The sequence below is a fragment of the Hakea prostrata genome, chromosome 5 (assembly GCF_041222555.1).
Source record: "Hakea prostrata isolate BN-2017 chromosome 5, UWA_Hpros_2, whole genome shotgun sequence".
NCBI classification, from domain to species: Eukaryota; Viridiplantae; Streptophyta; class Magnoliopsida; order Proteales; family Proteaceae; genus Hakea; species Hakea prostrata.
Genome location: NC_142604.1, coordinates 117,054 through 131,356, shown reverse-complemented (window position 1 = coordinate 131,356; position 14,303 = coordinate 117,054). Strand labels below are relative to the sequence as shown.

Sequence of the window (14,303 nt, the reverse complement as noted above, 5' to 3'; positions counted from 1 at the left end):
TCTCTTTCACTGGAAAACTAATGTTTATCTCATATTCTGTGGTATTTAGGTCATTCTCTTGTTTCAGAGGATTGAAGGGGCAGATGTTTGCCTGTTTGGAATGTGTGCCCAGGAGTTTGGTTCAGATTGTTGTTACCCAAATAAACGATGTGTTTATCTCTCTTACCTTGATTCTGTCAAGTACTTCAGGCCAGAGATTAAAACTGTGACTGGAGAGGCTCTGCGTACCTTTGTCTACCATGAAATATTGGTAAATCACCTGGACTAATTTAATATTTGATTTGTGCTCTATTTATAAATAACTTTCCATAACTATCTTTTTTAACTGCAGTAACGCTGCCTTATTATGAGCTAACTTGTTTACATTTTCCTTCATGGATTGTTGTTGGCAGATAGGATACCTAGATTATTGCAAGAAACAAGGATTTTTGCGCTGCCATATATGGGCCTGCCCCCCTTTTAAAGGTGATGATTATATTTTATATTGCCATCCGGAGATTCAAAAAATGCCAAAGTCGGATAAGTTGCGGGAATGGTAACTCTCTCCCTTCTTCTTTGTTAACTTTGTGTTTATTTCGTATCATTTTATCCATTATATTTATCACCGACTACTGTTTTTCACTTAACGTGGATGTATGCATAGGTGATCCTGTGTTGCTGCTGTCATTTGGTATTTTGGGGTTGCAAAAGCCCATATTATTCCTTGAATAAAACTTTCTGCTGCCAGCAGTCCTTTTTGCTTGTTATATTTCTAGACATGACAAAGACTGCCTTAAGGTGGCTCACTTCCATTCCCCAAACTCTCTGGTTTAGCCTATCCTTCGAGGTCTGCTTACCACACAGAATTACTTCCAGTGTGGAGTAAAACTAGTTGAGTGTCCCCACAAGAAAAGGTTGGTAGTGGTTAACTCCAATAGTAGCGTCTAAGAATGGGAACTCAGACTTTAATAGAGCATACTAAATACAGAATCCCTCAGGTTTTGTACAAGTTCAGATACCTCTTTTTCGTGAGATCATCACCACTGACACTGCTTCAACTTTCATGCTTTAATGGAAATATACAAAAATCTTAAGCAACCAGATGCCTGAATGTTTTAAGTGTAAGTTACTAATTCATTGGCTAAAGCATGCACGGACAGGCGTCCTGCCTAAGATAGCAGAACAAGCTGATTTTTTTACGTGTGAAAGGATAATCTATGGTCATTATGAATCACTTAATGAACTTGGTGAGATCAAATATGTTGGTACCTTTATAATAGATTCTTCCCCCCTTGTACTGAAGCTGTTAAACTGTGATGTTGTTTCTTGATTTTTCAACTTCATTTAAAATATGCCAGATGATAAACCCTATTTGGCTTAAAGTTTTTGAGGTAGGCAGAGTTGGTTGGGCCCTATGATCTCACAGATTTTGTATCCCAGAAAGATGTCGAAGATGGCCCATCTTTATTGACATCTTCCCTAACTTAAAAATCTCAGTGACTAGATGTGTAATTTGCTTATTTATCCATACTAATTGGAAAGAAAATTTACTATATGACTTGGGGAGAAATTTAGACATAAATTGACATATATTGGTAGATCTGGGTGTGTCTAATGTAAGTTTGAACAACTGTGCAGGTATCTGACGCTGTTAAGAAAAGCCGCAAACGAAAATATAGTAGTGAATACCACCAACTTATATGATCACTTCTTTGTCCCAGATGGGGAATGCAAAGCTAAGATAACAGCTGCCCGGCTGCCGTATTTTGAGGGTGACTATTGGCCTGGAGCTGCTGAAGATTTGATCTATCGTTTTAATCAAGTAATAGTTGAAGGGAAACCACAGGGGAAAGGAAAGATGTCTGTATCAAGGAGGACTCTAAAAGCAATGCGCCAGACTGATATGTCTGAAAATGCTACCAAGGATATTATCCTAATGCAAAAAGTAAATCTTTCTTCGACTTCTTCATTTATGTTCATATTTCTTTAACTTTATGGCCATTTATATGTTGTTGATAAAAGCTTGGTCTGCCAACTTGAAAACATGAGTTTGAATGCCAATAAAGGCTGTAAGGTTAGGATGGATAGTTTTCCACCTGTTTTTACACCCTGAAGAAGTCGTTTACACTGGGTTATGGTCCTTTATGGTCTATGTTTCTCTGCCTGAGGAAGAGAAATATTGTTGCTCTTATTCCTTATTCACTATCTTAGTACCAGTGTAGTCACTGCAACTTTTTGGTGCTTAAATAACTATGTCCCTTATGATATCCAAGCAATTTGTGCCCAGGTGAGCCAAGCATGTGCTAAGGGTTGACCTTGGATTTCCATGTGCATAGGTTAGGTGATCAGGTGCATGCCTAGGTGCCACATTGGGCAGGTTGACCATTTAAGTATTGAGGCATGCAATTGGGTTACACAATGGAGATGCTTTTTACTTTCCCGGTATTGGTTCTGGCTTTTTTGCCACATAGTGTGTTCTACTGTATCATTATTCTAATGTGATCCTAAGAGTCTGTTATTTTCCTTTTGTTTGTTATTTCAGAATTGCTATGCATCTTTTAATGGTGGAGCCTTTTTCACATTCATTTATTGCTTTTCAAAATTTTGGAATTGTGTTATGCATGAGACGATTAAGGAGCCTTTTGTTCCTTTTCAAAGTTTTGGTATTGTGCCTTTTGAATTCTCATACTGCCAAGCAATACGGGAAAAGTGTGATCTGAAAAGTTCCTGTTTGACGCATGGCAATCAGAGGATCTTCTTTACTCGCTTTGGTACTTTAAAGTTTAAACTCATTGCCTAGAAAATTGCTGTCCTAGATTTATTGGCGAAATCACTAAGGTTGTCAAAGCATTGCCCGGGACATCCTGGCCACTTTTTGTATTGGTGCTTTGGTTGTCTGGCTCCTCATTAGTGACACCTTAATTTTGGTACTCCTTGATCCCTTTGGTTTGCCTAGCACTTCGATGACTGTGAATCATTGTCAATTAGTAGAAACTGCAAAAATATTCAATCAATATGGTGGTCCTACACAACTGATCTGTGTACAACTGATGTAGAACTATAATAGGTTAGAAGAGCATCTCAATGTCTCATTCCATATGAGGGCAATAAATCCTTCAATCTATTTATTTTTATGGAAATTTACACATACCTCCCCTAAGGTGTGGTGTAAATCCATTTCAGACACCAAAGTTTAAAATTACACATAGCACCCATGTTTTCCAAAATAATTGGCATTTAAGCCCAAAGTTGGAGAGAATAGGAGGAGAATGTGATGTCGAACCTCCCTCTCTCCTCCTCCCTTGCCTTCGTTTTCCTCCCCCCTCCTGCTCCCTCCCCAGCTCCACTGCTACGCTCTCCCAATCTCCCACTTTTTTCTCATCTAACTCCTCCCTCTCTTCTTCTGGAATCCCCCTGCGCTATTTTCCTCCCCTAATTGTCAATGGCCCTGTCACAGCCTTCTATCTGGCTGGTGTTCTTAACAGCAAAGCTTCCTATTAGAATTTCTGTTTGGTGGGAAACTTCCTTGGATAAGGGCCTCCCTTCCATGTAGTCCAAGCCACTCTTTCTAAATGGAAGCCCTCTAGCACATTGGAGATTTTCGTGTTGAACTCTAGTTTTCTAACTCTGAAGACAAAGCTTTGTGCTCTTGAAGGTGGTGGTCCTTGGTTTATTAGTAAACATCCTCTCTTCCTGCATTAATGGCACTGCCACCTTCAGCTCTCCCAGGAAGACCACTTCTCTCTCCCTTTATGAGTCTTATTTCAGGGCTCCCTCTTCACTATTGGTGCATGGAAGGTTTAAGCATCGTGGGATATCCTCTTGGAACCCCTATCTCCTCCGAGGCCAAGAAAGAGCATCTCTCGTGTACTTGTATTTGCATGTAAATTTCTTTGGATGCCCCTCTCCCTTCTTTAATCTTCATCTCTGATGAATCGGGATTTAGTTTCATCCAAGAGGTGCGATACAAATGGAAACCCCCTCCTTGCCTATCATTTAAATGCTTCAGTCATCTCCCTTGCTTGAAAGATCCTTCCCTCGGCTCCAATGGATCTCCAGCTCGTCAATCTCCCTCTTGCCTCACCTTATGGTAGCCCTATGTCGCTCCAGTGAGATGCCCCATTGGTAACCTCTGCTTGAGCTGATTTGAATCGTTTCTTAGTCTTGGTAGATGCAGTTGATTCAATCCTCCCCATTTCTAAGTTGATTCTCCTTGATCCTAAACTCCCTCCTTTGCTCTTGCTATGGGTTTTATGGTAAGCCTTGCTCAGCCTATTTCTCTCTGCCTCTTGCTACGAGCCTAGCCCCTGGCCCCTAGCCCTTGGCCCTATCTCCCATCCTTATCATCCTAGCACCATCAGCCCTACTTCTTTACCCTATTGTGCTTCCTCTCTAATCTATGGTTCTTTCCCCCTTTTCTCGTTTCCTCTTTCGTCCTCTTCTCCCTCTTCCCTTTCTACTCCTTCCCCACCGGGCTCCTCTTTGTGGGCCTCTTCCTCTACCTCTCTTTTTTTTGGGCCTAGCCTAGCCGCCCTCTCTCTCCCTTGCCCCTCTTCTATTCCTGCCAGGCATCCCTACTGCTTCTTTGTTGCCCAGTGCTCTCCCTTTGTCCCACTCCAACCTCTCTAAGCCTAGGTCCTCCTCCAACCTCCCAGCCCATCTATCCCTTCTTGATCCCTGTCCTCCTTCCCCTTTTCTGACCCCTAACCCTTTTCTTTCCATCTTGCTTGCCTCCTCAACCGCCATCCTTCCTACTGGTGCCACTATTTTTCTGGTCATTTTTTGCCCCCTTCCCTCACCTGCCCTCCCTTCTCCTTTCTCTTCCCTTGGGATTTCCTCCCCCTCTCATGGGTATACTTTCCATTCTCTCCGAGATTTGACCTCCTTGGAGGATACTTTTGTGGTTGACCTTGGGTACACCTCTAAATCTGCAACCCCTCCCCTCCTTTTAATAGGCATAGGGGTAGCAACAAGTCTACAAGAGGTTTCAACCGTCTTGTAGAAGACTACATCGTCAAGATTACGACTACTAGGAAGAATAAAAAGAAAAATAGAAAATCCTATTTCCTTGTATGTCTTGGCCTTCGGCCATTTTTCCTAGCTCACTGGTTGGCTTTCTTTGTATAGGGCCTCGCTGGCTTTGGTTGGGCTTTGCTTTTGTTTTAGTTTGATTTATACTCTCCCCCTCACCCCTCCCTTCTTCTCCTTTGGTTAATGAATTTTTCATTCATCAAAAAAAAAGAAAATCTATTAGAACTATAGCTTTGTTAACCAAAATGCCCTTAATCTCAAGATAAACATATTTTGTTAAAAAGTAATTCTTTTTTAGTAATTTAAAGTGGAAGCGAGGTCAAGTGGAGAAGGATGAAACCAAGACTGAAATTTGGGACGATGTACTAATTTTTCTTTACTTGAATTTATAAAATAAATCTAGTTTTAACAAAATAATTTTTTTTTGGATGAATAAAGAATTCATTAACCAAAAGGAGGGGGTGGGGAAGAGAACAACAAGAAAGCAAAGGGCAGGGCCCTACCAAACCAACAACGCCCTAAGAAAAAGCAAAGAAAAAGGAACTGCGCACTAAGGCCGAGACTAAATAGTGTCGTAGATCAAAAGCCCACGTATACCCATAAGAAGTCCCAAAATAAACCCTCCAAGTTTGTGGGTTGTGACTGCAGTGAGAGGAAGCCTGGTTTGATGATGTGGCAAGTCTTTTGTGGTTCTATGGAGCATCACACAAGGCAGCCCTACCTGGAAATAAAGTTGGATGAAGACCAAAAAGACCAAAACATGTTGGGAATATCTCGTAGAAGATTTGTGGGGCCTAAGATCTGATTACATGAAGAGTTTATTCTTAGGAGATTTAGGAACTGAGTTTAGTTTCGATTTTAGTTATTTATGCATGTAACATAAATATAAGGCCTAGTAGTTTCTAACTTTAATTAGTTTATATTTCTATACGTTTCTATCGCCATTAGTTACAAGGATATTAGTTTCTATTTTTAGTCTACTAAGTTTTTATTCATTATAAAGCTTTAGCCAAGCTATAAATAGGCCCTTACATTGCAATAGAAAGGGAGGCTTTGGAGAAACTGATTTGTGGCACAGTAGCCTCAGTTATGGAGTAAAATCCATGTTCTACAGCTGAAATTTCGGTTTTTTGAGAGACCCAGGGCTGAGATAGCCCATCCTGTAACCCCATTCTTCTATCGATGCTTCTTCTATATCCTTTTCTCCTTCTTGTCCTTCCATGCCCTTCTTTCATATATAAAAAGGAAAGCCCGAAAAAAAATGTCTTCATTATCGTATTGATCCTGGCCTCAATCAATCTCTCACTGGTTTTATCCGGTTTGAGGTCAACATTTGTATTAAAGAGCAAAGACGAACTCAAGGATTGAAACTAGTTTTTCTTATTTTTCTTATTTTTCTTCCTAGAAGACTTGAGCTCAACAATGAAGTCTTTGTCAAGGTGGCCCTTTATTAGAAAGGTTGCTTCTCTTGTTACCCTGAAGCGGAAGAGAAGGGTTATCAGCGTCAAAAGAACCCCCAGGCTCGGAATTGCAAGAGGTAGCCTACCTGAAGTCATTGCCACCTGCACATACGAAATAGGATCAAGCAGCAATTTGGAGGGGGAGGGAGATCAGGGAAAAGAAAAGAAGTGGCAGAATGGTCAGCGTTACAGAGAGGAGAAGGGTTTTCAAGAAGCATGCAAGGGGGAGGAGATGGGAGCTGGCTTCAGAGATCTCACAGAGAATCACCAACAAATTGGGCTTCTTTGCTTAACAGTTCAGTCATATATGTATTTGGCCCGAATGAGTTCTTTTTTCTTTCATTTCCAATTAAAGGATCCTTGGGTTTTACTTTGTAAATGTCTAATTTGGTGGGCCTTAAATATGGGTAGAAAACAGGAAAATGGGATTTGTTTCATTAATTTGGTTAAGAGCCCTAGTTTAGATGTATTTCCTTTATCATTTCAAATTCCTTGTCAATTTAGGTTACTTAGTAGGTTAAGGAATTTTTACCAGAAAAAAAAGTTAAGGAATGGGTTAGGCCTTCCCTTTTTAGCATAGGGGTCTATTTTAAAGTCAGTTTCTAATTTGAGTTTGAAACTATGTCAGCCAATATGACTATAATTATAGATGTAATTGCTCAATTAAGCCACGATTTGACGAATTGAAACTTTGATTTTTTTTAATTGCTGCTGGTGAGGTACGATGACATAACATCACCCCCCCCCTCATACGCAATTTCTTCTTCTTCTTGTTATTGGAATTTCTAACAAGATCAAATCTTCTCATCAACAATTCAACCTGCTCTTCTCTTCTAAAACTGTATGTGAATCATCCCCATCCCTAATTCTTCTTCTTAACTTGTAAATTCTCCAACCCTCCAGTCCCTTTTCTTTCTATTTCCATAAACCCTAGGCATTGAAACATATCTCCAGCCCAAGCTAACCATTAGAATCCATTTCATAGCCTATATCAATCACTCCCTTCTCCTTTCACAATGTTTGTCTATTTCTGTTGGATTTTTGGACTTCTCTAGGGATCCAAAATTCAAGGTCAGATCTACACAATATAAACATTAGATCGATCACAAACTTCAGGAACATCCTTAGTGACCTTCAATCCTAATCTCATCCCTGATAGACCAGGATGCAGGGGGCAGTAGTTCTGCATTTTGTGGCCATACAGACAGGATCCAAAAATGTGGAATCCCCATTAGGACTTGACTCACCAGGCCCTACCGGGTACTATAGAGAACACTCTCGACCATCGGACTATGACAGGATTCTAGGATAATCAACAAACACCAGAGGCATAAATCGGTTCACTGGACCATTCGTCAGAGTCTTTGGATGTTGCCAGAGTTCGAGCTAGTAGCGCAATGGAGACCTGCCTCTGCAAGGAGCTGGGTTGCTACGCTAACATTAGGGCACAAAAAACTTAGATGAGTATCACCAACTGGAGCTTGGGCAGGTGCAGGGAGCAGGAGGTGCTCTCCTTCGCAAGAGCTGTGACCAAATCTTTTGCTGGAGAGGCAATGGTTTGGGGGGGTGGGGGTGGGGTGGGGTTCCAATCATACTTCATCACTTGGTTGAAGCAAAAACTAGATTCCTCCATAGCAGAAATCAAAGAGGGAATAGAAGAATCTGCAGAGACCTCGATGTAGATATGAGCCAAGGTGAACCAATCCTTTCTCTTGGTTCCGGCATTGGAGTTAAAGGGGGTTGCCCAGTTCAGAGCCTACAAAATTTGGACCCTCAACGCACCAATAATGTAGATGAAGACCTAGAAAAGAGACTCAGGGGAAGAGAAAAATGGTCTTGTGGATTGGCTATATTTTTCAGTGCCAATTCCAAAGGAATAGGGGTCTTTTCCGACATTCCATGACACTCCTTCAAGGTCGTCTTCGTTGGAGAACCTGAATAAGAAGAAACCTTGGGCTAAAAAGGTAGGTCTCCAGGCTACCTGAGGTTTTCAAGTGCTTGTGCAGTGAAGCCTGAACAGTGTGGAAGGGAGGTCACGACCAAGGAAATGGCCTACAAGGTAGTAACTTGAGTAGGTACTTCATCATCGAGAAAACCGAGCGGGTAGAAAGCTGTGGTCTTGCCATCTACAGTGGTTGGTGGGATTAGCCTCAGCGAAATACCAGCTCAAAAGGGTTGTGGGGTTGTAGTGAAAAGGGAAGACCAGGGAGTAGGATGGCAGGTGGAGGGTGAAGAAGAGGTGGCTGGAGGGGTGGTTGTTGCCGGAGGCAGGGGAAGAGGGGAGAAGGATGGGGCAGTCATCAATCTCTTACATGATGTACATCCCATTTTACTTGGTCTAGTTTATCTAGCTTTGAGTTGGTCATTTCACTTGATTGAACAAAACAATTTCATCTTAATATTTAGGGCACTTGTTTAACAAAGTTATAATTCTAGCCGCTTGGGTAAATTGCCAATTATTTTGGAAAACAGGGGTTGTACATGTAATGTTAAAAGTTTGATGGGTAAAATGAAATTGCACTATGCCTTAGGGGAGGTACATGTAGATTTCCCACGTTTAATATTGTAATTTTCACTTCCTTAATAAACTTTCAAGTGAAAATTTCCGACTAACAATTGTCTACTATCTATTCTAAAGTTGCGACATATTTCATATACATAGATGTACCTCTTTGCCACTTGAATATTTTCCTTGATCCTGATATACCAAGTAATGTAACTCTTGGAAACTGCTACAGGATTGAATTAAATCTCATAATAGTTGTGTCAATTAAAATTTTCCCCAGGTAGGATCACAGTCTTGTTCTCTCCCATTCATATTTCAATGAAATGCTTATTTTTGCAGATATTGATATGTATCTGTATGTAAATTGTATGTGGCTACCATTTGGTTGGAGAGTTCCTTGTCTTCATTACTTCTTCACTTTTCTGATGACGTTGTAGACATTCAGTATACTTCCGAAAATTTTCAAGTTTTCTTTTAGCTTCTCTTGGTATTTATTATTTGTTTGTCGCCATTTTATAGCTAGGGGAAACTATTCTCCCAATGAAGGAAGACTTTATAATGGTCCACTTGCACTACTCTTGTACACACTGCTCTGAAGTTATAATTTCCGGGAACCGTTGGATTTGCAAGCAATGCAAAAATTTTCAGCTTTGTGAAAGGTAAGCATTTCACCTCATGCCTATCCAATGTGGTTTACCCTGTTTTTAGCTAAAATATGAATAATTCAGTGGCTCTGGTGCATCTTGTCTCATTGCTGAAAAATAATATTTTTTGCAGGGCTTAATTATTTCTGATTGCATGTTTCAATTCTTTATCCGTTTTTTCATAGTCCATTTTATAAATTTTAAGGCAAGAATCCATATTGCCGACCCCATTTAGTTGGGACAAGGCTTATTGTAGTTGTTGTTGTAGTGAAAAATGATGATTCTGAAGTCAAAATCATTTCCGTGATGGATCTGCTCTTGGTCCAATATGGTTGATTCTATGGTTCATTTGTGTGCTAATATGTCTGTGTAGGGTAGAAAGACTCATGTTGTTTCATATGTCAAATCAACAAATCCTGGGAAACCACCCACAAAGTCACTTAATCTGTGGTGATCGGCTCACTTAAACCTGGGTAACCACCGGCGAACCACCACTCTCTCTCCTGGGGTGTTCTAGGAATTCTCATTGCCCTTCTCAATGTCCATGTCTGGGAATTCACCTCCCCCTCAGTTGGTACGTCAAGAAAGGGATCTATCTACTTCCAATCATTATCTTTCTTGAACATAAAGTTTCATCAGTCCCACACAATGTTTTAGGGAGATGACAGGCATGCCTTGGGCTTTCCTAGAGCTAGCAGCTGTACCTTCATCAATTGTTTCCTTGTTTGGTAACCTAATTTAAACCTCAGAGAAAATAACATGCAGTGTTCTCTAGTTGCCGTGGGGAACTTTGTTGTGCCTGTATGCATTTTTTTTCTTGGTTGAATACTGAATAGTATGCATAGACTTTAGTTTCCAGGTCTTTTCCAATGTTCATGATAAGTGTTCTGTTATTCATTTGTCTCTGCTCCTTTTTCATTATTACGTGTAGGTGTCATGATATGGAAAAGAACCTTGATGAAAGAAAAAGGCATCCCTTCAAAAGTAAGAGGAAGCACGAACTATCTCCGGTAAAGTTAATCCCTGGAAAGATCATTTACCCTTTTTAATAACATATAGTCCAAGGAAAGGGAAAAAGAAGCCCATGATGCCACCATGCAGTGTCTCACCCATGTCCTTTCAGATCCCACCAGTCGAACACTTCTCTCAGAAATGGGTCCTACATGATGATTTGATCATCCACCTCCTAATTGGTGGGAAACTGCACTCTGGCATCATAGTGATCCCTCTCTTCTAAAGAAATGGCTCCACAGTTTTGAATCACTTTTGTTCTCTTCACCCTGTTGATTTGATGAGGGATGATTTCTGAAATTTATTATTTAATGTTCAGGTTGAAGTGAATGATGTGCCTTCCAATATAGAGGATGAATGCGACATTGTAGATAGTGAGTTGTTTGAGAATCGACATAGCTTTCTGAACTTCTGTCAAGTAAACCATTATCAGCATGACACTCTTCGTCGGGCCAAACATTCCTCAATGATGATCCTCCACCATCTCCACAATCCAACCGCACCTGCTGTCATCTTCATATGCAGCATATGTCATACTGATATTGAGGTTGGAGAGAGCTGGCACTGCAACACCTGCCCTGAGTTTATAGTGTGTAATGTATGCTACCAAAGAGAAGGTGCTGGCTTTCATGCTCACAAAATGACAATTCACTCATCCATGGGTAACCACAAGCGAGACACTAAAGAGGCCTGGAAGAGACAAACTCCATTGGTAGTATAATCTCATCCATTTTAATTATAGCCTCAAAAATATCATATTTTATAATGCGTAGTATGCTATTAGACTAAATTAAGCTCTCTGTTATATTATACGGCCCTATACATTTTCGTGGGTATTTCTGTAGTTTTCATTTTTAAGAACTCCATTTTAGTGGTTAAGCAAATTAACTGATGAGTGTTACTGGAATCTGTCAGTCTACTGATGAATTGGCTAGGCTAAATTATATATGTAGAAGCATGGTCAAGTTTATTTAGAAGATCATTAAAATCCAAGTATTCAAAATTACCAAGAATTATGCCCTTCATTTATCATCCTGACCGACATATTCCCCGACTTTTGGCTCTTCTTTGTTACCAAGAGGACCCAAAGAACAAAGAAAAAAAATTGAATCTTTGCTAGCTCCATGGCTGATTACCACTGTATAGCAACATCAAATTGGTCAGCTACATGGTTCAGGCCTAGGGGAGGTTGATCTGCTATGGTGGGGGATGGGCTTCATGGAGAGAATGAGAAGAAAGGGGTAGAGAAGGTTGCCTAAGAAGGAAAGAGGCTTTTTTATCTTTTCAATCTTTTTTCTTTTTTCTTTTTTCTTTTCTTTTTTTGGGCGGGGGGGGGTGTTGGGGTTGGTGGGGGAAGTGGGGCTGTGTTGAAGAAGAGTACAGCCACATGGGCTGTCAAACCATAAGCTCAATTCATTCTATTCAGTCTGAAATTTCATTGTAACACAAGCTATTTAAAAGAAGAAAATCCATCTAATATAGGAATTCTAGTAAATTTAGAAACAAACTTCAAATGAAATTTTCTTTTTCCTTTTTTCTTTCTTCTTCTTCTTTTAAATGTTTACATTCTTGTATACCTTTTCCAAATTACATCGATGAAATCTTCCCTAATATTTGCATTATAGTGTATCATTATTTACTGCCTCCATGATAATATGTTGGTCTTGGAAGTTGTGGTGGATTTGGTTCTAAGACTTACTTACACCCCAATACTATAAAGCTGGAGCTTGATGATTGAAAAAAAGAAAAAGGAAAAAACATATTTAAAGTTCTTCAGTATCACAAGGATCATAAGGTCACCTACATTTTTCCAAGTTTCAATAAGATCTTAATTAAGAAGAGTTATGTCATATCTGTGCATGTAAGATGTTTCTTTTTCATTTAGTTTGAGAACTCAGTCTTGGTGAGTTGTACTTTTTTCAGTTGAATCAAAGCTAGGTTTTGGTGAGAAGCATACAAATTACACTAAAATACCAAGACCTCACCATGATATTAGCTTTTCTCCTATCTCTTCTTGGAATCCCAAAAGGATGAAATGCTACCAACATTTCATTTTACATTCTTTAGGTATAAAAAGAACCGCGTAAGCTGTTTCTAGTATGTCACTTGACATGTTAATTGTGTTTTTATTGAGTATGCGCTTACATTGACTTTTGAAATGGATGCTTATAATTCAACCTAATTCGTTTGGGTAGCAATTGCTTTGCTATGTGAATGTGGCTTTGTACCCTTCGTCTAACATATGGGTTTTGGTGGTGTGCAGATAAAGCAAATGCTGGAAGTTCTGGACCATGCCGCCCGCTGCCGTCTGGGCCGCAGCAACCCTTGTAGCTATCAGGATTGTGTGAAAATCAAAAAGCTATTTGCCCATGTAAAGGTTTGCAAGATCCGTGCTGCCAGGGGTTGCGAAACCTGTAAAAAAGTTTGGTACATCCTGAGGTTGCACACTAGGAACTGCAGAGAGTTAGAATGCCCTGTGCCTCGTTGCATGTGCGTATATGATGCATCCTGTTTCTCATCTATTTTTATTGACCCATTTTCATTGACCCCAATTAATAGGGTTATCCTGGTAACACAATCTTTTATATGTTGATATTGCAGGGATTTGAAGAAGCTTGTAGCAAGGCTTCAATTGCAATCAGATTCTCGAAGAAGGGCTGCGGTTACAGAGTTTGTGAGACAACAGGCAGCTGGGGTTGCAGGTTAACAGTGGTCAACCCAATTGTACAGTAAGTCAAGAAAATGCCAGTAACAGCAATGACCTGTAGCAGCCAGAATAAAAAGGCTTTTGAAACCATAGTTGCAAACTTCGGCCAATCTAATTATAGAAAAGAATTCACTAGTTTTATTTCTGATAAACAATTTGGGGGGGGGGGGGGGGGTTGTTGTTAATATTACTCATATACCATATACTACAATTAAATTTCATGAAAACTTAGGGCACATTTATTCTCGTCCTGTTTCTCTTTCTTAGGTCCCCCTTCTTTTTATTATTATGTATTTTCTTATGGTCAATTGTAGTATTCACTTTTGCAACTATGGCTGGATGCGGAGAATCCAATTGTTGGTATTGGTATTTGACATCAATGTGACTAGGGGTTTGAATTGAAACACTGTAGGGCTTCATGGAAAATATTGTTGAGAACACACTTTTTGCTGTTCTTTGTTTTATCAGGTCCTGTCTATAGTTGTATGTTACTTCCTGAAGGGGATATTGTAAATATTGTCTTGTTCATTGAGTTAAATATTGATATATTCTCATGTGGTTTTGTTTGCCTATGTCTGAAATCATTGGTTTTATTCTATTTTTTGCCTCCTTTTTTTCTCTCCCTCTAATCGTATTTTCTTGTTATTGGTGAATAATTTGTTTTTGCCACTACCAAATCACTCAAAAGGATACGATTGGAGGGAGAAATATCTCCACAGATTTCAGGAATCAGCATTTCCACCCAATAAAAGAAATATAACTTTACTTTTCCCAAAAATGTATTTTAGAAGAAAACAAAAGAACCTTTCCTTGTCTTTTCTTTTTCTTGGTACCGGTGATATTTATCTTTTTAAATATTTTTATCTGACTTTATAGAATATTAAATTAAGAAAAACAATATCCCAAAGACTAGAGGGATTGTCATAGCCATAATGCTTCATTTTCATTTCTTTCCTCTTCAAGCA

At 39.7% G+C, this 14,303-nt stretch overlaps 1 protein-coding gene across 1 annotated transcript in view; it reads left to right on the top strand.

Moving 5' to 3' along the window:
- LOC149014232 (histone acetyltransferase HAC12-like) overlaps positions 1 to 13,488 on the top strand; it is a 29,066-nt gene extending 15,578 nt beyond the window's left edge. Inside the window, 9 exon segments of the mRNA XM_089155301.1 lie at positions 50 to 250; positions 393 to 535; positions 1,618 to 1,924; positions 9,496 to 9,635; positions 10,552 to 10,630; positions 10,951 to 11,343; positions 12,895 to 13,121; positions 13,233 to 13,335; positions 13,337 to 13,488. Coding sequence (XP_089011427.1) covers positions 50 to 250; positions 393 to 535; positions 1,618 to 1,924; positions 9,496 to 9,635; positions 10,552 to 10,630; positions 10,951 to 11,343; positions 12,895 to 13,121; positions 13,233 to 13,335; positions 13,337 to 13,399 — 1,656 coding nt within the window. The 3' untranslated portion in view covers positions 13,400 to 13,488.
- The last annotated feature ends 815 nt before the right edge of the window (positions 13,489 to 14,303 follow it).